The sequence below is a fragment of the Brienomyrus brachyistius genome, chromosome 5 (assembly GCF_023856365.1).
Source record: "Brienomyrus brachyistius isolate T26 chromosome 5, BBRACH_0.4, whole genome shotgun sequence".
NCBI lineage: Eukaryota > Metazoa > Chordata > Actinopteri > Osteoglossiformes > Mormyridae > Brienomyrus > Brienomyrus brachyistius.
In genome coordinates this window covers 18,581,812-18,605,628 of record NC_064537.1, presented here as the reverse complement: position 1 = coordinate 18,605,628, position 23,817 = coordinate 18,581,812, and the positions used below count along the sequence as shown (strand labels likewise).

The 23,817-nt window shown below is 42.7% G+C and overlaps 3 protein-coding genes across 4 annotated transcripts in view; all 3 read right to left on the bottom strand.

Annotated features, from left to right (window-relative positions):
• LOC125742672 (ATP-citrate synthase-like) overlaps window positions 1-3,644 on the bottom strand; it is a 35,099-nt gene extending 31,455 nt beyond the window's left edge. The window contains exon 1 of the mRNA XM_049014907.1: window positions 3,485-3,644. The gene's annotated coding sequence lies outside the window, so the exon portion shown is untranslated. The remainder of the gene's footprint in view (window positions 1-3,484) is intronic.
• Window positions 3,645-6,312: 2,668 nt separating this feature from the next.
• LOC125742638 (2',3'-cyclic-nucleotide 3'-phosphodiesterase-like) lies at window positions 6,313-9,334 on the bottom strand. 2 transcript variants are annotated; one of them, XM_049014846.1, is made up of 4 exons: window positions 9,142-9,334; window positions 7,608-8,573; window positions 7,358-7,485; window positions 6,313-7,263 (listed from the first exon to the last, which is right to left on the bottom strand). In XM_049014846.1, the coding sequence occupies exons 2-4, from the start codon at window positions 8,515-8,517 to the stop codon at window positions 6,826-6,828; spliced, it is 1,476 nt and encodes a 491-aa protein (XP_048870803.1). In that variant the 5' UTR covers window positions 8,518-8,573; window positions 9,142-9,334; the 3' UTR covers window positions 6,313-6,825. The 2 variants fall into 2 exon arrangements, with proteins under 2 accessions (XP_048870803.1, XP_048870802.1); XM_049014845.1 differs by having other exon boundaries at window positions 9,146-9,334.
• A 794-nt stretch (window positions 9,335-10,128) lies between these two features.
• On the bottom strand, window positions 10,129-23,766 carry LOC125742637 (dnaJ homolog subfamily C member 7-like). The gene is made up of 14 exons (XM_049014844.1): window positions 23,611-23,766; window positions 21,584-21,672; window positions 19,127-19,251; window positions 18,742-18,855; window positions 18,417-18,491; window positions 18,153-18,271; window positions 17,773-17,926; window positions 17,455-17,619; window positions 16,363-16,454; window positions 15,881-15,954; window positions 12,836-12,982; window positions 12,376-12,528; window positions 11,859-11,930; window positions 10,129-11,763 (listed from the first exon to the last, which is right to left on the bottom strand). The coding sequence occupies exons 1-14, from the start codon at window positions 23,715-23,717 to the stop codon at window positions 11,726-11,728; spliced, it is 1,524 nt and encodes a 507-aa protein (XP_048870801.1). The 5' UTR covers window positions 23,718-23,766; the 3' UTR covers window positions 10,129-11,725.
• Window positions 23,767-23,817: the final 51 nt, after the last annotated feature.

Genomic DNA, 23,817 nt, shown 5'->3' with positions numbered 1-23,817 from the left:
CACTTTGACCCAGTTAAGTTTCACAGGACACACAAAAACAAACAAAAATTCATGAGTAAAAAAAAATAAAAAAATTACAGACCAAGGGCGCAAAAAAAGGGCACCTATGAAACACGGGACAGGGATACCCACATGAAAAGGTGGGCTGGAAGAGGGGAATCATGGTATTACCCACTGAGATACCCACAAAGCCACTGCACCACCCCTAAATAAACTAAGGGTGCTAACCAAACTCAGTGTCCCTGAGTTTCTGAATGAACCAGAAAGTGGGCCGAGAGAAAGATAACTAGTTCCCCTTGGATTCACATTGACCACCACCTTATGAAAGGACTTGCTTCACTTTCTGGTCCACTTCACATTCACACTTGGTCTTTTTGGACATGGAATTCACCATGGAAGTTATTTCTTCCTCAGCCAAAATGTGAAGTTCGGGAGAAAAACCATAAAACAACTTAAAATATGGGTCAAACTTGAACTTGCGATGTACAGATTATTCATTTACAACAAAATAGTACTTGCAAGCAAGCACAAGCTGAATTTCAATGCTTTCAAAAAGGCTTAAACAACAGAGAAAAAAACAGTGTATTACAAGTAGGGATGTAAATAACTTTTTTGAAATCACACACCTTAGGGAATAATGGTTCCATCCATCCATCTATCCAACCATCCATTTTCTGTGACTGCTTATTCCTTTTTAAAATCGCAGGCTATCCCGGAGTCTAAGGGGCACGAGGCAGGTAACAATCCAGGATGGGGCGCCAACCCATCGCAGTGTAAGCTATAACCCTTCAATAAAATAGACATTCCTCTTCTTACGAACGAACATTTTAAGGGTATACGAAAGTACAAAGAACTAGGATGCCGGGGGTATGCAAACTACACTGCTGCTAGGGGGGAGCAGCTACCAGACTTCATAGGCTAGGCGGAATTAGTGTGCAGAAAAAAAAAAAAAAGATTGATGTTGCGGACAGGAAAATGGGGGCCCAACGAGCACAATTTGGACTTACAATCCTCTTTGTTCTTATGTTTGAAAGTTATTAAGTTCAAAGTTCATAAGTAGAGGAGCGTCCATATAACAAATGTCGATTTGTTATATATAAGATATATAGAAACGATTTTCTTTTATTATGAATGCCTCCCTCACCTAATTTTTTAAAAACGAAGTAAAGCAAATATCAACTTCCCCATAAGACAATAACTGAATACTCAGATTTTAGCTCAAAATTATGGGATTCTGTGCAATGTCACAATCTAAACTCATCTTGTTTGCAACCAGAAAAAAATATTATAGGTCTGATAAAATATATGCTTATACTTTTTCCCCCCCATGTGGGTAACGAAATATTGCACATTAACGCAATAAATTTCCCAGCTCTACATATTGGTGCAATTATCTTTATAAATTCATGACAATTATTTGAAAGCTGTTTTGACATTAGCATGGTATGGTATCCAAAAATCCTAAAGAAGAGCAAAGCAAGCCCTCAGCACTTTTTGTTTACATATCGTCAGCAAACAAAACTGCTAAGTGCAAACAGCATCATCAGCAGCATCTGATTAGAAGGAGACAGAATTACACAGATGATTCAACAATATGGAAGACCAGGTTTTATTACTGTGACCTACGTTCTGTCAACACAGGTATTGGAAAAAGTCTCTAAATCACTCCCATTTTCATGGTAGTGTAGGCCAAAAGATACCAGCTAAATCTAGAAGCGGAAAAGAAAGCTCACCATAACTGAACTTCATAACCATGGTCAGAGGTGCACAGTGAGACTCACGTCATCATCGAGCACTGCTTAGGTGAGACAGGAACAGGATAAACAGGACAGTATCCATACAGCATTACCACACCCCACGAGACAGGATGTGCACTAAGAAAAAACTACATCGGCAAACATCACAGAGTAAGAGTGAGCTGTGATGGCTCTCGGAAACCATGTGCAGTTTAGGCCATTCCATTTCAGGTAACCAAGAGCAATGTCATTAAAAATTGAATGCGTACTGAATTACAAAGGTCGTACAACCTCTATCTGAATTGAAGAAAACCTCATTTCCCTTCCTGGACGTGTTCTTCACCACAACTTTTCCAACGATTAAGTCTCTTTTCCACATAAACAATTACATTCAAAAAGGTGATTAATATACATTGAAAAGAGATTAAGTTTGACATGCAAAACTAGATCTCCAGTCAGCACTGCAGGACAGGTCAGTGTGCTGCACCTTACTCTCCTTTCCATCTCTAAGAAATGCCTTCCATGTGTACATTTTGAACAATATAAGACACACTGGTATGCATCTCACAGCAAGCCCCCACAAACCAACCCCCCCGCCTTGGATTACAAAGCACTTGTGCTCTGCCCAATATTTATTTATTTTTTAAAAAGACTTTCACAAGAAAAGGAAAAAATTAAATAACTTCCTTCTTGGCAGCAAGTGAAATTGAGGTTCACAGTTTGTTTCCTGGACTCGTTAAAAGTGCGTTCTCAAGATAACATGGGCGAAGTGTTATGAAATAAGTTGAAAGGGACAATAGGAACTCTGCATCACAAGTTACCTCTGAAAACCTGAAATTCTTTAACACCGAGAATGGCAGCAATCTTTCAGAAGAGACCAGTTTATGTTGACTGACCAGCTAAGCTGGTTATTCTCATACAATCTGATTCCGAGTGATCTCTTCACGTTGGTAACCACACCTCATAACCCCCAACACAAATACTTATCTATGTCTAAAAAGAACGAGTCGTAAAATCATCAGTATAGATACAATTAACTTTAAAGTAAAAAAGAAAATCCATGGCCAAATTTTAAAAAGTTATCTACAAACTGCATATATAAAATGTTGCCGTAATGGCATGTATAGATACCATACTTGTAGTTTTAAATGATCGCTTCATCATCTTCTCCTACCGCACAGCATCTCAATAAAGTAAATTCGATGCTTAAAATTGATAAGTGAATTCGTTTTCCCCCTAAACGAGTCACATAAACACTCAGAGAAGTGGTGGGTGATGCAACCTAAATCTTTCACAGGGCCACGGGGGTTTATCCAAAATATGACAGACTTAGGGACTCTGCTGTGTGTGCCCACGTCGCAACACATTGTTTACCACAACATAACCGATAACAAAAACAGACGTCCGTGAGCTTTGCGCTAGTAATTCCGTTAGCCCGATGATTTTGCTGTGTATGGACACATATAGCACTCCAGACCGAGGTGACACTCCGGGAAATACGCAGCTTCAGCGCCCAGCGAAGCAGAAGTTAGGCTTACCTTGACTTAGCCTGCTGCTGACGCACAGCGAAATTAAAGAGAATAAGTGGAAAAAATATATAAAAACTTAGAGCTAGAACTGAATATGCCTCGAGCTGGCTAGCTAACCCAAAACATCGGCAGACTGATCTCCCGGGTGCTTTGCCTCCATAGGGGTTTTCCACCGCATGTTTCTATGATAATATCCGGGTCGCGTTTAAAAAATCTCACCTTCACGTACACGGGACTCCGGCAATCGCAGAAGGTCCCTTCAACCGTCTGTGTTACTGTATGTTCCGGCGTGTGAAGCTTGTAATAAAGGCGGCTGCAGCAGGTCCCACCCTCTAGCCCTCCCTTGCCTTTGACTAGGCGATTTCTTCTGTCTCCTCATCAGCAGAGCTCGTGGCTCCGGCGCTCGCCATTGGTGCACGCGCTGCCGTGCGTGAATCGCGTCATGACGTTCTCGCCAGCCATCGGACGGCTTGGCAAAGATGCACGGGGGCGAGGCGGGGGAGTGACTATTCTAGCTATCAGGGCAAGGGAAAGCGGTTTTATGTGTTGTAAGTAGCAGTTTGGTCATTTCAAACTATTCGCTCATACTATTCAAGGTATAGTTACAGTTAACGTATACAGTATATTGAAATACATTGTTTAGTATACTGCCATAGAGTGCTGCTATTGGTTTTCATATTCTATTCTGAATATGAATGACATGAACATGTTCTTGAACAATGAAAATAGATTTGAGGGCGCCGAGCCATCTGGTTCTCCAATCCCTACCCGAACCCCTCATGCTGTCTCTGATCTTATCCCAGATCCATACTATCCCTTATCCTCATCCCTCTAGTGATTACCCCCCATCCCCCATAACCCTCACTACAAATGCCAGTCATCCGTTTCTCTAAACGTATTACTCCCAAGCTATATTCTGCCCACAGTGCACTGTACGAACCCAGAGGCAGTAGTGTTGGTAGTGTGGGGCCTTGACATGGATGCAGACGTCTTTAGCTGAATCTCCCACCCAAGCCACTCTTCTACATCTTCAGCATACAAAGCCATGTAAAGTAAACTCTGTTTGGGGTGTGGACTATGTGGTTTAGATCGATTATATCAACCTTCTGAAACATAGGAGATAGACAGAAAGTGCAGTATCTCCAACCACTAAAATCAGCAAAGTGCTCAGAACCAGAATCACTTCATTTCACCAAGTATATTACACACACTTGGAACCTGTCATGGTGCCTGCACACGTGATTGACGTAACGTGACGCATTACACACACTGGACACGTACATTCGAAGACACTAAACTAAGACAATGATAAAAAAAATATGATGTATAGAGGATAGAGGGGCGGCATGGCGGTGCAGTGGTTAGCACTGTTGCCTCACACCTCTGGGACCCAGGTTCGAGTCTCTGCCTGGGTTACATGTGTGTGGAGTTTGTATGTTCTCCCCATGTCGCCGTGGGGTTTCCCCCCACAGTCCAAAGACATGCTGAGGCTAATTGGAGTTGCTAAATTGCCCGTAGGTGTGCATGTGTGAGTGACTGGTGTGTGAGTGTGCCCTGCGATGGGCTGGCCCCCCATCCTGGGTTGTTCCCTGCCTCGTGCCCATTGCTTCCGGGATAGGCTCCAGACCCCCCGTGACCCAGGATAAGCCGTTTGGAAATTGGATGGATGATGTATAAAGTAAAAATAAAAATATTATATATGAATCAAATATGAGAATGTATGCTTGTAAGGAACACAAAGATAGAATCTATTATTTACAGTATGTTACAGAGTTACAGGGACACAGGTACAAACATACAACTGAGAAAGGTGCAGAGTGTCCACCCCTGTTAATGAGTGCAACAGATCTGAGGAAAAAGCTGATGAATAGATGATTAGGATTCCATCTGCCCCATCTACTCAAACAAAAGAACAGTATAATGTGGAATGAATTGGCAAAATTTTAGTCACAGTGTGAACCAGAGATACAAACCAATTAGGGCAGCTTCATTTTAGTTGTTCCCAAATCTTATGAATACTTATGTTTTGGCGTAGACTACTGGAAGTTAACCGTGGTGTTGCAATTTGGCATTTACAAATCCCTGGCATAGTAATACACCGCTTTTTATCACGTTCTGTGGTAGCTCCCGGATGTTACCCCCAGACTGCAAGCTGTGAACTAGGAAAGCGAAAAGTGGAAACACCGAGGAGTGTGCACGAAAGAGATTGCTTTGCAGGGAAAATGGATTGGATTGTAGATGGCGCCATCTACTGGCTAAGCTTCGTAAGCAAGCTTTAAAAATCGTTCTTTGGAAGAAATTTAAGTTTCTCTGCCAGAGTCCCTTATGAAAGGTTGCTTTTTTTGAGTCCTGTCTTACGCTGCTTTTGCTTGGTCAAAGGTGACAAATTACATTTTATGAGGCATCAGATGTAAATTACCAACGATTACTGTTTGTTTTCCAAAGTGCTTCCTCCTTCAGATATATTTAAGAGGTACAGGCTCTAGTACATTTGGCAGAGAACCCTATCCTCCTATGGGCAACACTGGGATATTGGAAAAACAAACATAACACACCCATAATGAATTAAGTCCGAAGTGAATGTAGCTGAAAGGTCTGTGATTCATGTTTCGGATTTCATGAGTATAAAGCTCATCCACACAGCATCCAGCAGCTGGGTCACTTAGGGGGCAGGGAGGATATCCAGTGTTTACTCAGCAGGAAAGAGTCTAGGGAGGCAGAACTCCAAGCCTCAGTCCCAGGTGAGGTCTTCAAGCTATGATCTCAACCCTCCAGAATTACCAAGACTGTCCCAGTTCTGCAGTCACAGCCTCCAATTTCCCCCATGGTCACAGTTTAAGTGAATAGAGGCTTCCTAGTTACCATGTGTGCATGTCTTATAACCAAGTACCCTACTCAGTGTCCCTCATCTCATGCTCTGTTGCAAGAGGCTCATTGTGCCCCTACGGATAAATAATTTACTCCATAATGGTGCACCGCATGTAAATGAAGACTTGTCCCATATCATTACCGAGGAAGCAGGGGCAGGGAGAACAACCACTACACCCTCATAGCCAGTCAGATTTTATTTGAAGTACAAAAATTGATATATGCAACAATAAATAGCTTAAGTGCTGCACTAGAGTGGGTCATTGAAAGTGAAAGCATAAAATATGCAGATTTAAAGGCACGGTCAAGTGGAACAGTCATCTAACGCTTGAAACGCACTAGAACTTCAAAAGCAGCAAAACCCCTTCCTCTTGCCCTGTGAGTATAGTGCTCTGCCATCACGCCACTAAACTGATGCATTGCCCAGAACCACCACCACCAGTGCAAAAAAAAAAAAAGTCACATTATGTTTCAACAATGCAGTTTTGCAATTCAACCAGCATGCAACGGTTTCAATAGAAGCAAGACTTCCACATTTTCATGGAAAGCTTTGATGGAAGCACCTCCAGTTAACCTCAAGCACACAAGCGGGACAGAGCACAAGATGGATGAGTGTGGGGTTCAGAATGGTTTTAGGGCCAGCTTAGCCACCATGGTTACTGCAAAGGTGAAACCCCGAGTAAATCACTGCTTCAGTGAACTGTGCACTTAGATCTCTTCTTCTCGGTCTCCTTCTCCTCCCAGTGGCCATAGTAGCTAGAGAAGCAAGCAGTAGCCAGGAAGGGCTCACGCAAGCTCAGGGCCCACATGCCTTTGCCATAATAGGTGAGCGAGCCAAGCTCCAGGTCCTGCACAACATCTCCAGTGTGGCTCTCCTGCTCCACCTGAACCAACTCCAGCAGGTCTAGGCCTGTTTGCACCGGCTCCACGCCCTCAGCGCAGCCCAACGTGATGTGGGCATGACTGCCCCGGGCAATGTCTATGCCAGACCTGGCATCTTGGTCGGTGTCGCTGGGCCACAGCTGCAGCTGATCTTCTGCAAGGGACACCCTGGCGCCGAGAGTACGAGGAGTGACAAAGAGGGTGTTCAGTACCAGCTCTGATACGCGGCCGTAGGACTCCTTCACAGACTGCAGGGAGAGACGGGTTTAGCAGCATAGCGGTCATTTGTGAATCAATTCATGAAAGATTAAGACATTGTCGAGCTTCTGTGCTTTCGCCTACCTGCTTCTCTGCATATTCCTTGGCTCCTTCAGCTTTCCCGTAGTCACAGAACTTCGTAGTACAATGAAACACCCCTTCATGGTGAAAGTACTCCTCCAGGTTAACCTCCTTCTCAACTCCCCCATTATCTACAAAAAAAGCAAGCAAGTTGATTCTGGAATATAAAGATTAAATACCCGTTTTGCAGCCGTCCCGCTCCAACCCACAGAAAGCCTCCCTAACAGTGAAAGCTACACCTCCAAATACTTACAGTCACTAGCATGATTCTTGAAGGCATCCAAGCTGACCAAGGTCTTGAGAAAGTCAACCTTCATTGTATTCATGCGTTCCTGGGATTTCAATACCAGAAACCAGCCAAAGAAAAGGGGTATAGAAGTCTCCTCAAGCATGATTTTTAAAGCTTGGATCTCATCTTTCTCCAGTCCCTGCTTACTCTTCTGGACTAGTCTCTCAGGGTCTCTACGCCACTCAGTCAGAGGTTCCAGGAACAGAGTACAGTACAGGTGCAGCCCTGCATGTTGACCTAGCCAGGCTAACCTATCATGCGTGTGATTAGCATCATCAACCACCACCACTGGTGTGCCAGACATGAACCTCGCTTGGATGGCTTCATCCAGGGCCTTGTGCCCCTCTCCTGATGCATCGTTCTCAGGCTTCGCAATTTCCTCAGCACTGACGACAGAACAGACACCCTCATAAACATCCTTAATGGCAGTGGCGAGATGGGTCTTGCCACTTCCAGGAAGACCCCGAAGAATGAAAAGGGTGCGGGACTCGCGCAGGACTCCCTTAGTCTGCTCATCCTGCAGAAAAGCAAATGCAAGCGAGCCAGCAGCAACAGGAGGATCGTCCTCCTCAGGTTTGGTTTCCGGGATCACGGATTCTGCCATCACCTCTTCTCCCTTTCCCACATCATTTGACTGTTCAGGTGCCTCCTGTTCTTTGTTTTTCTCAGGTATCACGTCCACATTTCCCATTTTCTGCGCTTCATCCTTTTGCCCCTCATCCAGCTGCTCACTGGAAGTCACTTCCTGTGGCCCCTTGTCTTCCTCTCCTACCGGCACTTGCTCCTCTAATTCCACTTCTGGTTTTTCCACTTCGGCCAGAGTTTGGATCGTCTCTGTGCAATTGGGATGTGCCTGGTCTGACTGCTGCTCCATCTTATTTTTTTCTGTGTAGCAGATTGGGAAAAAAGGCACTTCTGGAGAAGGTTCAGCTGCAGAGAGTAAACAGCATCCAAGTTAAAATCCAGTGAAGTCAGCAAAGCTGCAGTAAATGCTAACAAACCCACAATATGCTGTGAAAGGCTCAGCATAAGTGGAAACCATCAAACATTCCCTCAAAACTTGTTAGACCATGACAAAAATTCTTGGACTTAACCTAGATAAGAAACATGGAAAACGGCTTCACGTTGTCACCGTTTTAAGCGAGTCACATTACATTTAGAAAGCAGAGCAGCGGTCCTACGTGTTATAAAGTTGGTTTCAGACATGTAGGGGATGACAATCCAAACGCCGAACTTGCATGTTACCAACGCAGTAAGCGCCTAATGGCATGTAGTGGCAAAAACCGGAATGACAGATGAGGTGCAAATTAATGGTAAACACTATAGCTAATAACGTCAACTGGAAATGGGATGTAGGCATGAGCTTAACGATTAACCACCTGCGGGAAGTGCAATTCAGATTCAAATACAAGCTTATGCCATAATAAAATCTAATGTTTATAGACTACGCAAAAAATACGGGCAGACTAAAAATGACGCTTTCAGGGAGATGCAGTACTTGCAGGGATTGTAGATAGCTTCAGCAGACGTGTCCCACCACTACCGGCGTCAAGCTAGTAAAGTACCGACGCGCTTCTGTCCGCCTACTGGGCTCAAGTAGGCAGGTCTGTCAGGAACCAGCACCCTACCAGTCACCCTCTGCCTTTCCACTCGTTATTCAAGTCTCGCCTCATTATAGGGTCCACCGACTCATTCCAATGAATTCATTCAGTTTGTTACTTCCTCGCACGTGTTACTCCAATAATTAATTTAAGCAACGTAGCAGTCGTGGTTTTGTGACCACGGAAGTTATTTTTATTTCAAGTCTAGGAGTGTTGCTGGGTATGTTTTAAAACAGAAAAATCTACAAAGCATGTTACCCTGACCGTAAATAAAACTTAAAAAAGAACGTCCTATTCACCAGAAAGCGTTGTTCACATTTTTGGATTTGCATTTGAAAGGTAAAAGAAATAAAAGGTTGGTTACATGAACTAATTTATGCAATCACATAATAAAAAATGTACGCTTTATACCCGTGGGTTTTCATGCCGTGGTCATGCAACTTGATCTCTTTCATAGACTTTATACTGGAGAAAGACCAAACCTTGTCAAATTTAAGCTGTATTTTATATAGCTGTTACCAACAATGATATTAAATGGTAGTTTTCACCTTAAAATTAACTGAAAATGGAAGTCTAATTTACAGATTTGTCATTACATTAATTTACATTATGTAAATTAATTACGAAAGTATTCTTCCATGCTTCGTGCGGCCAATACCAGAACAAGCGGTTAAGGCGGAGATATTAATCAGCATGAATAATTAAAAGACTATTTTAAACAATTTATACTTATTAAAACAAGGAAACGCCATAACGTCCTATTTCGATATTAATCGTGTTACACTTATAAAACACACATTTAAACAATGGTTAAATCTAACACGGCTTAAGGATTTTACCTCATTTAATGGCTAAACAGACGAAAATTGGTGGAAAAGAAAAACTTTTGAATTAAGTAATGAATCTTTATTTTCTATTACCCAAACAAAAAGGTTGTTTTAGGGGCTCCCTTTAAATGAGTATGGCGGTATATTTAATTATAAAGATGGGTCATAAGTACATCAATGAATAACAATAAGACATTTTCTCCACTTCCAGGCTGCGCATATAGAAAAAAATTACTCTGTTCAGAGGTGTAGCTTCCCCCCCCCCCCCCAACATTTACGTGTGGGGAAAAAAAACAGGTCACTGATATGGCGGACAAGTTACAGTAAATCACAGCTGTGGTGCCGTTTACAAAACAACACAGCGCACAACAGACTGACAAAAGCATGCATGACGCATCAATGGTTACGGAGATCCGGAGTGAATGAAGAACATTCATTCTTCAGCCGCACAAATGTGAGAAGGTTTTAGCTTCCACAAACTGATCCTTGTGTCTGAGAAAGAAAAATGGAGGCAACGATCTATCAGGACTTCTGTCTACAACGAGCCCGCGACCATTCATAAGATGGAACGCATAAAATAAACAAACGGGATAAGCAGTACAGGCATTTAAAAGTTCAGTTCACATTCCAGAAAAAAACCGCAATATTAAAAACGGCAGGGACGAGAAGAGCACCCACACTTAAGACCTGTGGAGATTTGTGTTTGAATTTACAAAAAATATAATTTTATATATACAAATCTAAACTAAAAAAATGCATAACCACAGACTATACATACAAATCAACAGCTTACATTCCAGTAAATGCAAGAGATGAATAACACAAAAGTGATAAGATATATAAACCTGCAGAGAAACAAAGTACTGAGGTAAGAACAGGATTGAGACGAGTGGCCTTCTCCTCTGTAAGAAGCATGTGTGTTGTACCTTCATGACTGTATCCTTTACCTGGTTTATGTACAGAAAAGAAATATCTTTCTAAATATGACAGTTACATTAATAAAGTCATGAGGTTAAGACTTCCTGCTTTTTTTGGTACTTATTCTTCATAAACCCAATAACATCACACCAGTCACTAGGGTCTTCCCCACAGGCCTGCTGACGTGCCTCTACAATACCATGGAGCACACAAGGTCGTAATAGGATTCAAGTTTCCTGTATGTCTACCTCTGCATATTACCAGTTTAGGCAAAAATCATTATGAGCACCATTGAAGCGATAACGATTCTAGGCTGTTCGGGTCTTGTAAGTCAGCCAGAAAATGCAGAAGGTTGTCTTACAGTTGACGCTGAACAACAGCCTGAAAAACACATTTATAGACTTCAGTCACTGTTTTGATGCATATTTGTCTCCAGATCTGATGAATGACTTACCCCAAAAAAATAAATAGTAATAACAATAATTTAAAAACTACAGATGTTAGTTCTTCTGTTGAATATCAGATTCGATTTTAAAGATTCGAAATCATGCTGTTTGTAGCCAAATTACAACAGTCTTGAGAAAATAAAAAAAATAAGCATTTTCATGCCCTTTTCAACACAAACTTTTTTTTTCATTTTAACAACTGATTTATTAGGACTGTTATAAAATAGGGGGGGGGGGTGGTCCAAATGATGTCCATAATAGGGTTACTGTGAGCACAGGCATTTCCCAATTTATCCAAACTGGAAAAAGAAATTTCCTGGTCCAGATGCTGGGGGCACAAAAAGGAAAAGATTCATTAGTATTATACATCAGCGCAAGACGGAAAGTAAGAGTAAATGTCAGAGAAAAGGGGGATATACACACATGAATTGTTCTCAAAACTGAAACCTCCAGGGCCTCCAAAGAAAGCCTTGAAGATGTTGTTTGCATCGAAATCTGAAAGAGAATGAAGGAGATTTTCTAGTCGTGTCCAATGTTTTTGAAAAGCTAATTGAAGGGGAATTCCCAGCAGCAGAAATAATCACTGGTAAGTAGACGAATAAAATACTGACAAGCAGATCTTCAAATTCTACTGCTAGTGGTGCTACCAATCAAGCAAGGTCTACCTCCGCTGCTTTTGCATGAGCGCTGCGTACGTTCATAATCATTTCCATCCTTGCCGTTTAAATCACTTGAAGACGGGTTTGAGAGAAATTTATGAGCACCTTTTTTTGTTTTATAAATACCCCAATATGTATTACAACAAAATCACATCACTATATTTATAACAAAATCACATCGCTAGGACAGCACGCTATACGTGTGTTGTTTTAGTACATTCAAGAAACTTTTTTCATTTTTTTCTTGTCGGCGTAGGAACACAGCAAGTATACATGCTCACCTCCCATGTTTATTCCATCATCTTCCAGATCATGACCGCTGTCATACCGGGACTTTTTCTTGGGGTCTGACAGCACGGTGAAGGCCTCTCCCACCTCCTTGAACTTCTTCTCCTCCTCTTTCTGAACTTCAGGAGTGGCGGCACTGTGGCGATCTGACCAAGACAAAGAGGGAAACAGAGGATCAATATCAGAACCTTATCAGTCTACTAAAGTTCATCATGAGAAGATTTCCAGCACAACAAGTGTATAAGACAGCAAAAGTTACTGATGCAAAGAAGAACTTTGCCATTCTACCACTCCACCCTAACTGGGTGAAGGGTTCTTCAAGGAGCCTTCTAACAGATTAGAAACATTGTAAACGTATGCAGTTATCCAGAGTGTGCTGCTACACCATCCGGAGGCATGGGCAAATAATAGATAGCGGCGGCGGTCGGCGGCGGTCGGCGGCTTCCGGCGTACCCGGATGGTGCATGAGCGCCCGTTTGCGGTACGCCTTCTTGATCTCGTCCTCCGTGGCGTTTTTGCCCACCCCGAGCACCTTGTAGTAATCTTTCCTCTTGCTCTTCTTCAGTTCCAGCTGGGCATTTTTTAGGAGATGTTTGTGTTCTGGGAAAGGATTGGGGGGGGGGGGGGGGCATTGCAGAATTAGACACATGGGCCTTTCAGAGAAAAGGCTCCTGGACTCTCATGATCACCTAGGAGTCATTCACTTGGATACTATGATAGTCTGACTATAAAGCTTCCAAAAGACAATAATGGGAGATATACAGCAGCTCTGACATGAGTACTGGAGGACAGCAGCAGTGTTGAGTGTTTTAAGCACCGTTTTAAAGTGATTTTCCTGACTCTGCCTGATAGCCAGTCTCTACGTAACTGAAAGCCCGATGTATGTGCGAGCAAGGTCTGTGGTCAGCACTTCCACAGGGCTTGAGAACGATGAATGTGAGCAGAGAAAAACTGTAAATTTGTGGACTATTTCACCGCTTTGCTCACCGTCAGCGAGGGACAATAATGAAGTATATTTTTTGAGTATCTATATTTCTTGAGTATCAGTTTTTTTTTTTTTTGGAGATTAATGACTAACTCCACTACATTTCCAAAACAAATGTTGTACTTTTCACTCTGCTACATTTCTATAAAGGTTCTCGTTACTCATTAATTTGAAGCATAGCTTTGAAGTCAGCGGACAAATTGTCCTTTCTAAAATGCGACAGGCCATACTGTGTTTGTCACAGGAGAAAAACCAATCACAGAAAACTCCTCCTACTCCGTCAGTCAAGTTGCTGTTGGACAGTTAAAAAGCTGGAAGTGTGGAACTGGGTTGGTTATTTTATTTATTAATTATTTCGAGAAGAAGTTGCATTTACAACCAACCCACTGTCTGCCTGATGGATGCATGTGCGTAAATGTATGTGTACACACACGGTATCGATATATTTGTAAGAACTTTCCATTCATTCCATATGGGCATAGCCATAATCCCAAGAATGATGACCGTAACCATAAGGAACCAAACAAAAGTGTTTTTTGACTGCATTTACATATTTATATAAGTTTCCCCTTGTGGGCACCAGAAAAATGCCCTCACAACTACAAAACAACTGGTTTTTATGACTCTGAGTGGACATTTGGTGCCCACCATGTAATATATACAGGGGTTGGACAATGAAACCGAAACACCTGGGGTTAGACCACAGTAATTTATTAGTACGGTGTAGGGCCTCCTTTTGTGGCAAATACAGCATCAGTTAGTCCTGGGGATGACAGGTACAAGCCCTGCACCGCGGCCAGAGGGAATTTGAGCCATTTCTCTAGCAGAACAGTGGCCAAGTCACTATGTGATGCTGGTGGAGGAAAACGTTTCATGACTCGCTCCTCCAAAACACCCCAAAGTGGCTCAATAATATTTATATGTGGTGACTGTGCAGATAATGGGAGATGTTAAGCTTTACTTTCATGTTCATCAAACCACTCTGTCACCAGTCTGTGCGTGTTAGTGCATTATCATCCTGATACACGGCACCACCCTCAGGGTACAATGCTTGAAACCCACCCCCGCCACGGCACTCTTTGGAGCTTCTCCACACCATAACTCTCCCGGACGTGGGATAGACAGTCAAGGTGGACTCATCAGAGAACATGTTTCACATTGTCCACAGCCCAAGAGTTATGCTGCTAGCACCACTGAAGTTGATGTCTGACATCGGCACAAATGACCGAAGGTTTGGCTCTAGCAGTCTGGCCATGAATACTGACCCTGTGGAGCTTCCAATGACCCCTTTGGTGGAAACGGGAGAGCTGAGGTGTGCATTTAATCCTACAGAGAGTTGGGCAGTTTTTTGGATACAATCCGCGTTAGTCCCAAATATCCCTTTCAGACGGCTTCCTCTTGTGTCCACAGTTACTCCTGTTGGATGTGGTCCGTCCTTCGTGGTGGTTTTCCGACGTTACCCAGGATACCATGGCACTCAAAATACCACAAAGACTATGCGCCCTGGTCATAGGATGTGGCAACGAGTTGAGCACTAAAACCATCTTCTTTTCAACGCTGATATCTCCCATTATGTTGTGTGGATTGCATCTTTTTGCATCTTTTTGTACAGCTTTGCTATTGCACACTCTGTTCTTGCTGATGGAACATGCAATCAGTGAAGACTGGCCACCAGGCCACCCAAATAAAGGTGTGAAACCTCAAACATTATTGGCCGTGTTTCAGTTTCATTGTCGAGCCCCCGCCAGCACACATGCACGCACAGCTGTGTCAGAACACTACCATGCTGTTTTGTGAGGGTGGGCTGTGGGGGTTGCTAAACAAAATAAAACAATGGCTGTCCTTTTCTCAATTCAATTTTGTTTCTATGGTTATTGTAGCATTTTCCACAAGATTGTTATTCTACAGGTTCTACAAGCAAGTCAGTGAGCATTTGAATAAGTTGTTTCAGTATCATTAGGTTCTGTAAATCCATTGTGGCAACAAAACAACAATGCATTGCCATTAAAAAGCAAGTGATTTTTAAAAGTACTTAAGTTTTCAAAAGCACAAGGACTCCAATAATTTAATTCAAGTAAAAATTTGACTGAACAACTTTCCCTTGGAGCAGTGGTTCTCAAACCCGGTCCTCGGGCCCCACTGCCCTGCTCGTTTTCCTGCTATCCCTGCCCCACACACAAGTCCCAGCTGTCTTTCAGCTTCTGATTGACTGAACACACCTGATCCAGGTAATCAGCAGTGTGTGGGGCAGGGATAGCTGGAAAACAAGCAGGGCAGTGGGTCCCGGGGACCGAGTTTGAGAACCACTGTCTTGGAGAAACATTTGACCGGGAGTATCTATACTTTGACTCAAGCAATGGAGTTTTGTACTTTGTCCACCTCTGCTCACTATTAGTAATCAACATGCTGTTTATAGTGACAAACTACAAGAATGCAATAATTCAGAAAAACTACACTAAGTCTCCAACTAGTGCGTAGAAGCCTGTCTGAGGGAAATCTTAGACATGCCTTACCCTTTGTTTTCTCTGTCTGGTAGACCTTCTCATAGTCTCGCACAGCTTCCTCGTACATTTCTGTGTCCATGTAACTAAACAGGAAGAGAGCTCACTGTCAGGTACCTGGGCTCCAACTTCAAGAAGCACTTCAGAATGAAATAAGGAAATATGGCTACGTTTTGTCCAAAACGTTCTTTTGATCTCAAAAGATGTACATTTCAGGCGCAGAAAGTTAAAATCCAGAGCAAGATTTTGTTTCAACCAACCAGTTAAGTGACACTTTATGTTCAATTGGTTGTGGAAACGTAATCTTGCTCTGCATTTTTACTTTCTGTACCTCAAACGTCTACCTCTGTTTTATCTCAATAGATTTACAGTAGTCAATAGGTCCCTTTTAAAGCAGTACGACTTTCCATAATGTGTCACAGGGCCCACAACTTGTAGCGATATCACCCTTGGACATACAAACATGACCAGAATCCAAAGATCAAGCTTCCAACCATTGTGCCCTGCGTAGATAAGCCTTGATGTAGGTCTCGTCCAGCTTGATGGCACTCGTGCAGTCTTCCATAGCTTGTTCGATTTTGTTAAGCTGTGGAAAGAATGGAGGAAAGATTTGTGTGAGAATGGGTTACATGGGGTTTCCCCAAAGAGCGTGTAACCAAACATCAGTGATGGAGAGCAGCCAGCCAGGTCCAGGCTGGTTGCGGCATCCAAACACAAAGGCTGCTGGGATTGCTGAGGCAGAGGCTGCTGGGATTGCTGCACTGAGAGAGTGGTGTACATGCGGCGATGATGGTTGAGTGACAATGATGGAGGAGGATATAATATGGATGGTTGTTCCGTAGAGACCAGATAGACAAGAAGGGAGGTGTTGCAGTATATGAAAAGGGAATGCATGGATAAAAATAAAAGTACAGAAGCTATATGGGTAAAACTAGATGATAAAACCTCAAATGGCATTATTGTTTGTTATAGAGCACCTAATGTAGCTGCAGAGGAAAGCAGAATGTTATACGACAATATCAGGATTATGAGCAATAAAAATGATGTGATAATTACGGGTGATTTTAAATTTACTTCTGTAAATTAACTTGAGATGGTGGAACAGGTACAGCATTGCTTTTTTTACTCAGTTTGTTAAAACCCCTACAAGGGGAGAAACCAATTTCGATGTTGTTTTGTCTAATAACCAGGCTAGGATTGGAAATTTTATAAGTTTTAGATTCACTTTGACGGTAGTGATCCAAGCAACTGGAGATGGTGGGACCAAGACATTTGATTGGTTGGCCTCATCGCCTCTAGTTGCTTGGACCCTCCTTCTCTACAATTTGATTGGTTATCTCTCTGAACCAATAATTTTTGCTTCTGCCCTTAGAACATGTTAGAAAATAATAAAAATAAATAAAAATAGGGTTCCATATTATCCTAATCTTACTCCAGCTACACGATTCAACTACCAGAATAGGCATCATTTATCTTAAACAGACACAGTCTAATTTAGTCATGATTAAGTTAATGACCTGTTGTAACTGGGACCTACTGTGAACAGGGTGTCAGAAGAAAAGATGTGGAAGACACTTGGCTCTCACCTTGGAGCCCACAGTGGCTCTGTTGCAGTAGAGCTTGGCGTTGGTCTTGATGTTGTTGGGGTCTATCATCAAGGCCTCGGAGTACAGATCAAAGGCAGCCTCATAGTTGCCGTCCTTAAAGGCAGTGTTACCCTCTTCCTTCTTGGCCTTCAGGGCTTTGGCATTCTGAACAAACCACACGAGAAAACAAAGCACAAATAAAGAAATAATACACCAGATTTCCATGGTGTAAAAGGTCAAAGAAGGGAAGTGAAACGTGCATAAACTGAAGCAAAAGGTTCAGAAGCTGGAGAGGAGATCAGAGAGCGTCTGGCTCACCCTGCAGGCGAGACGGGCCTTCTCGTGATCAGGCGCCATGCGCAGGGCTTGCATGAAGAACTGCACGGCCTTGTCGATGCAGTCCTCGTAGTACAGGCACAGGCCACGCACGTACAGGGCATCGCCGTTCGTGGAGTCGATGCGCAGGATGTCACTGCGGAAAGCAATCACAAAAACCACAAAGAGTCTGGAGGACGCTGGGAACCCTGCTGAAACGATTTGATTGCGGATTCATCTGGAAAATTTTCATCCCTTACCAAGCCAATATTTACTCTTGTGTTTTTCCCCACAATGCAAAAAATATGATTTCTGGGCAACATTCAGGCAGAAGAGTAACAGCAATGCTGAAGCATATGAGCAAAGTACTGATAACTGCATACCTGGCGACGGACTGAGCTTCTGGGTAGCGGCCCAGTAGGGCCAGACACTCAGCCTTCATGATCTTGAAGCGCTGACAGGCAGAGGCAAACTCCAAGGCACGGTCCATGCAGTAGACCACCTGCAGAAGGTCACGGGGAAGTCAACCATGAAAACGACGACCAGATTTGTAAAATGAAAGCATTAATATGCTGAACCAGTTACCTTCACAACACATTAATAGAGCTGAACAGTTCTTCTGAGAACTGGAAAAAGGAGAAACAAACCTTCCTGAAATCCCGCTTTTCAAAATCACACTCTGCCATTTTCTCATACTCCAGGACGGTGTTTGCGTTCTTATGCTAAGACATAAAACAACGGCGTTACAGACGTTTAATATGAACAGGCTCTAAACCAGGACAACCACCATAAACAACACTAACGTTCAAAAATTACGGTTTCTTTTGCCAGTATATAAAACATCAAACGCAACCATTTTCTCTACAAATCTGACATCAAGGCCACCTCCACAGCGACCATGATAGCTGAAGGTGTAAATGGGCGAAGGGCTTCAAGCCAACACATCTAAACCGGTCAGTTAGCGCGACCCACCTCCTGCTGTGCTTGCCTGTTGTCAGGCTCCAGTTCCAGAACTTTCTGGAAGCATCGCCTGGCAGCCATGGCATTACCCAGGGAGAGGTGGCATTTACCCTCTCGCAGATGGCCCTGCCACAGAAAGAAAGTGTTGTTCATGAGCACTGAACATAATCCAATACACAACAGGGAGACTACAATGTTTACTACAGCCAGTCAGTTAGTTTATTATAAAATAAACTTGAAACTAAAAGTACTTTGAATGCATGACCCTGATGCATACACTCTGAATGGTGCATTTATACTCTTTGCCAAGTAACGCCCAGTTGACTTGCTACCCCTACTGGTTCCAGCACATGCTCCCTTAACTGACTCATATGTCCCACCACAGCACTGCCCTGACCTTCATGAAGCAGTCGTCCAGCCGCACAGCCTGCTGGGAGTCCTCCAGCGCCTCCCGGTACCGGTTCAGCATCATTAGGGTGGCCGCTCTATTCCCATAGTAACTGGCATTCTTAGGGCAGGTGCCTGGAAGATCAGAAACACATACTGAAGTTATTGGACGATCGAAAAATCAGAACAGTTTTGCCAATCAAAACAGGATTGCTTACTAGAACTACATTTTAAAGGAAACTCAAACCTAAGGAACTGTGATGTGATCAAAATCATTTGTGAAAACTAAACTGGGATACAGCAGTCCTCCCGTATCCATGGGCGATATGGTCCAAGTCCTACCACGGATAGTAGAAAACGCAGATGATAGTGAACCATCAGTGGACCCCACATATAACGCGATTTTCGTGTACATACCTATGGCAAAGTTTTATTAATACTATGAATAATTTAAGAGATTACCAACCTTAAATATAATAATAAAGTACAACATACATTATTATATAGTACTGGACAGTATGGTCTCTGGAATGAAAAGGAGTTCTGACATTTTAGCCTAATTCTCAACAGACAAAACAGCAATGAAAAAATATCCATCAAGGGATGAGAGAGCAATGAAGCAGTGTTTGTCTGTATTTACAAAAACGTGACAAATGAAATCAGCAGGGACGCAAAAGACAGACTGGATAACAGTCCTACTGGGAAGTGTGGGTAGGGGAACAAATGGAAAGGATTCGTGTACTGGGTGTGACTGGGCTGGCAGATTTCACCATGTCACAGCCTGTACTCACTTGGAGAGCAGTTCAAAACTTATGAAGCATTTATTTCTGCAATTTTCCTATTCTTTCCCCGATACCAGGATCCCACGGTACAACAAAATTATGTTGCATTCATGTTCCATTCTGCGTACACCTGGGAATTTTATTGCATAATTGGGGAAGTAAAAAATTAAAGTATCGTAACTGATTTCATAAAATAAACAGGATACACCCATTTACACAAAGTTAAAGATTTGACTGTAATGGGGATTTAATTTTATTAGGTTTTCCTCATTTATTCACATCCATTTATCTTCTAATGGTTTATCCCGGTCAGGGTCACAAGACAGATCTATGCAAGTATCTACGTAACAACTCAAAAAACCCAGAGATCAGTAAATACGGGTCATCGTCACAGACTCACATGTGGCACACAAGCGGAGAGTGTCCGTGTCAGACACATTCACATCTACTGGAAATACACCGGTTGGTTTAGAGGAGGGGTGGCGCTTGGCTAGAGCATGCAGGAGGCGGGGCATGACGTAAGACTCACACCGCAGAAGTTGTGGGGTTCTGTTTACAGTACTACAGGCAGAAGCTCCCGATTCACACCACCTCTCCATACACATTGGAGTCCTCTTTGTGTAAACGATCCGGCCTTTTCACCCTCAGATATTTGTACGCTTGGCAACACGTCCAAGTTAACACTCAGTGAAATGTCTGCTCCATTCACACATGGGGGTCAATAGAAAATTACCTGAAATTTGTACTATGGAGTTAGCAGTATAAAATCTGTTTAATATCTGGTACGACTGATTCGGACATCTGCATACATACATATATAGCCCCCTACGAGCAACATATCAGAGGTCAAAAGCAATAACATCAACACTGTATTTAGAAAACAGTCTGTGTCTTAAAACAAACATGCCTATGATGCTTCAAGCTATTCGTTTCATTAACACATGCAGGCTATAACCCTTATATTACCTCGCCACGTTCACGTGATGTTTTTAATCGGTATGCTTGCGGTTTAATGTCCATTTGACAATGACAGCTTTGGGCCCCTCCAGCTAAAAGTCCAAGAGCCGTAACTGATATCACAGTCCACTGCACACTTCCACGTGCCCGACCAAACTGGAAAACCGCTCTGCAGTGGTCACATGACCAAATAACCTGCCCCATCGGTTCCTTCCTGCCCGATCACAACCAGTGAAGAAAAAGCTATGATGGGCCCCAAAAAGAATCATTATTTTACTTGCATAATCAGAAGTCATTTCTTCCTCCCAGATTTTATTAATGGATCCACTGGCACCCATTAAACATGACTGACTCAATGAGTTTCCAAAAAAAAAAAGAATAGTGCCTGGATGTGGAAAAGGAAAAAAAAAATCTTGAGAAAACAGTGAATATTCAATGAGGGAATAAAACACTGAATACAGATTAAGGGAAGAGCCTCAGCCTAATATTCTGAATGAGAGAGATTCTTTGTCCATATTATTGTTGCAAAATGGACCGAGTTCCTTCCTTCCCTCATTGTAGCGATTTTATAAAACTTAAAAGCTTTACTAGACACACACATCTCATTGTTGATGTTTTGGAAAAGCAAGTGGAGGGCGGTTTAATCTTCAGGTAAACTGGTTCACTGCATGCGAGCGTCACTGCAGTCAGTGGAGAAAGGTACTGGAATACAGCTGTAACATCCTCACCTATGGCCTTGGTGTAGTAGTTAAATGCTTCAGAGTAATCCTTCTTGATATAAAAGGCATTCCCTTGTTCTTTGAAACCTTCTGCTTCCCTACAGAGGTGGAGAAAACACAGAGACCAAGGAAGAACAGTTACCCATTAAGTAGGAGCATGTTTATATTCAACAGGACACCCAGCATTCTGGTATCACTCCACACGGACGTTGCAGAGCAACAATACTTATGAAAGAAATACATATGAAAAAGGAAACATTAAAACATGACAAAATTGGTTATGCGACTGAACACTGAAACTGAAATAGAAGAGGTAGGTTCAGGCAGGTACTTTGCCATCACACTGGTTTATGTAACATAAACGTGAAAGGGGGGAGGGAGGGTACACCCTGCCTTGTGCTTTGCATGTTCACTCTAGAGATGAATGGACTATGTGTGCTGGGCTTCAGGAGCTGGAAGGAAGCAAAAACATGGACTGTCTGGCAGCGAGCTGAGAGGGAGCAAAAATGTGGACCGTCGGGGAGACCGGATTGGGAAATACTGGCATGTAGCAATAAGAGAAACCATATAGAGGTGCCATCCTGTCAAAATGGCATGTGACTGCATGCAGGAGTAGAAACCATGATGACAGGGTAGCAAAAACTACCCAAAGGTGAAGGCCTATAGGGTTTGATTTAAAGATTCAAAGACGCCTGACATACACGTTATAATTTCACGCTACTTCACAGAAATTGCTCCAAGAAGAAACAAGGCCAAAAAAATGGCCTCGATTCTTTTTTCTTCATTACGACCAAAAATCTAGGCTAGGTGCTGAATTCCTACTGGGTTTTAAATACAGTCGTGATACAGATGACCTAGAGAGGAAAATTAAGTGCTGAAGACTAACCTCCAGACACAGGTGCCTCAATACACATATAGAGGGATTCGAGCTACTTTAAGCCATGGCCAATTATGTTTTTTATTATTATCTTCAGGTACAGGTATTATATGGGATTATATAGGACAGCCCTGTGACACTGCTGGGACTTTTGCACCAATTACAAGAAATGTGTATTGCGTAACTGGCGGCCTGCCTTTATGGGGCTACTCCGTTTAAATGAATTATCACACAAGCAAACAACCACCATTCTTTCGAGATGGCATGAAACCGGTCAGCACCTGAGAGTCACTGGGAAAAAATGTAAAGCGTGTGACGATGGTTATATATGCGCATATCGTAACCTAATAGCTCGCGACGGGTTAAATCATAATTTAGGTTTCTTATATACGCAATATGCAGTGAATTTACGTGTCTACAATTCTGATCAAATAAAATCTAATGCATGTCAGTTACTACAATACATTCCACCAGAACGGATGTGTTCTAATATATCGTGCCATACACATGATAACGATATGATTTACTTATAGGTATGCTTACCTTTGTTAATCTAAAACAACTACAACTGTCGTATCTAGTAAGTTGGGTTAACGTTATACTATGTAACTAATGCCTGGAAAAATAAAATCTAGGTAACTATCTCCTAAGACGCTAAAGTTGTCTTTACAAAAATATAAAACCCATGAACACGGCGGTCATTTTGCCAACATTCATACATATTAGCTCAAATAAACCACAGCGACGTATCTTGTTTTTGGCCCGTAATCGTTAATGTTGTCCTAAAATAAATTGTACTAAATCTTATACATGTCTCAGTTTTCCCCAAACATTACAGGACATCAACGCAGCTATAGTACCATTAGTGTTTACCGTTTAATTTTAACACGCTATCACGATAGGTCGTTTACGGCTTACTGATGGCGAGAATAATAGGAGTAGGTAGAGGACAGAAGGCTTTAAAGATGCGATGGACGGATCACAACGAGACTTGTGAAAGGAAGAGAGTGAGCAGGGCCTCACAAACCCCCTAACACAGCAAAAACCGCCGATTAGACGATAATAACCAGAAACTGCACCAGCACTTACACCCTCCATGTACCGACTGAGAGAGCTGCCTGTAAACCTATAAAGACATATACGGACGGCCTTTGTTTACCGTTCGATCTCTTCTTCGTTCATGATGTGCGTCTCCGGCTCCATTGGCACTTCGCTGTCAACTGCCGCCATCTTACCATGGGAAAGGAGGATATTTCCGGCCACCATAGAGACTTTGAGTCACACCATAGAAAGCTTAATCTTACGTCATCGGATGACGTAGTTCCCGGGAAAGGCTGAGCTGCTGCAGTTTGAATGAGTTCCCACA

Excerpts from the sequence above, each read along its gene's own strand:
- LOC125742638 (XM_049014846.1), bottom strand. The coding sequence starts at position 8,517 with ATGGAGCAGCAGTCAGACCAGGCACATCCCAATTGCACAGAGACGATC. Across the intron at positions 7,486-7,607 it reads CAAGAATCATGCTAGTGACT|ATAATGGGGGAGTTGAGAAG; the intron begins GTAAGTATTTGG and ends CTTTTTTTGTAG. Across the intron at positions 7,264-7,357 it reads AGGAATATGCAGAGAAGCAG|TCTGTGAAGGAGTCCTACGG; the intron begins GTAGGCGAAAGC and ends CTCTCCCTGCAG.
- LOC125742637 (XM_049014844.1), bottom strand. The coding sequence starts at position 23,717 with ATGGTGGCCGGAAATATCCTCCTTTCCCATGGTAAGATGGCGGCAGTT. Across the intron at positions 17,927-18,152 it reads GAAGCTCAGTCCGTCGCCAG|TGACATCCTGCGCATCGACT; the intron begins GTATGCAGTTAT and ends TGCTTTCCGCAG. Across the intron at positions 12,529-12,835 it reads GGCGCTCATGCACCATCCGG|ATCGCCACAGTGCCGCCACT; the intron begins GTACGCCGGAAG and ends TGTCTTGGTCAG.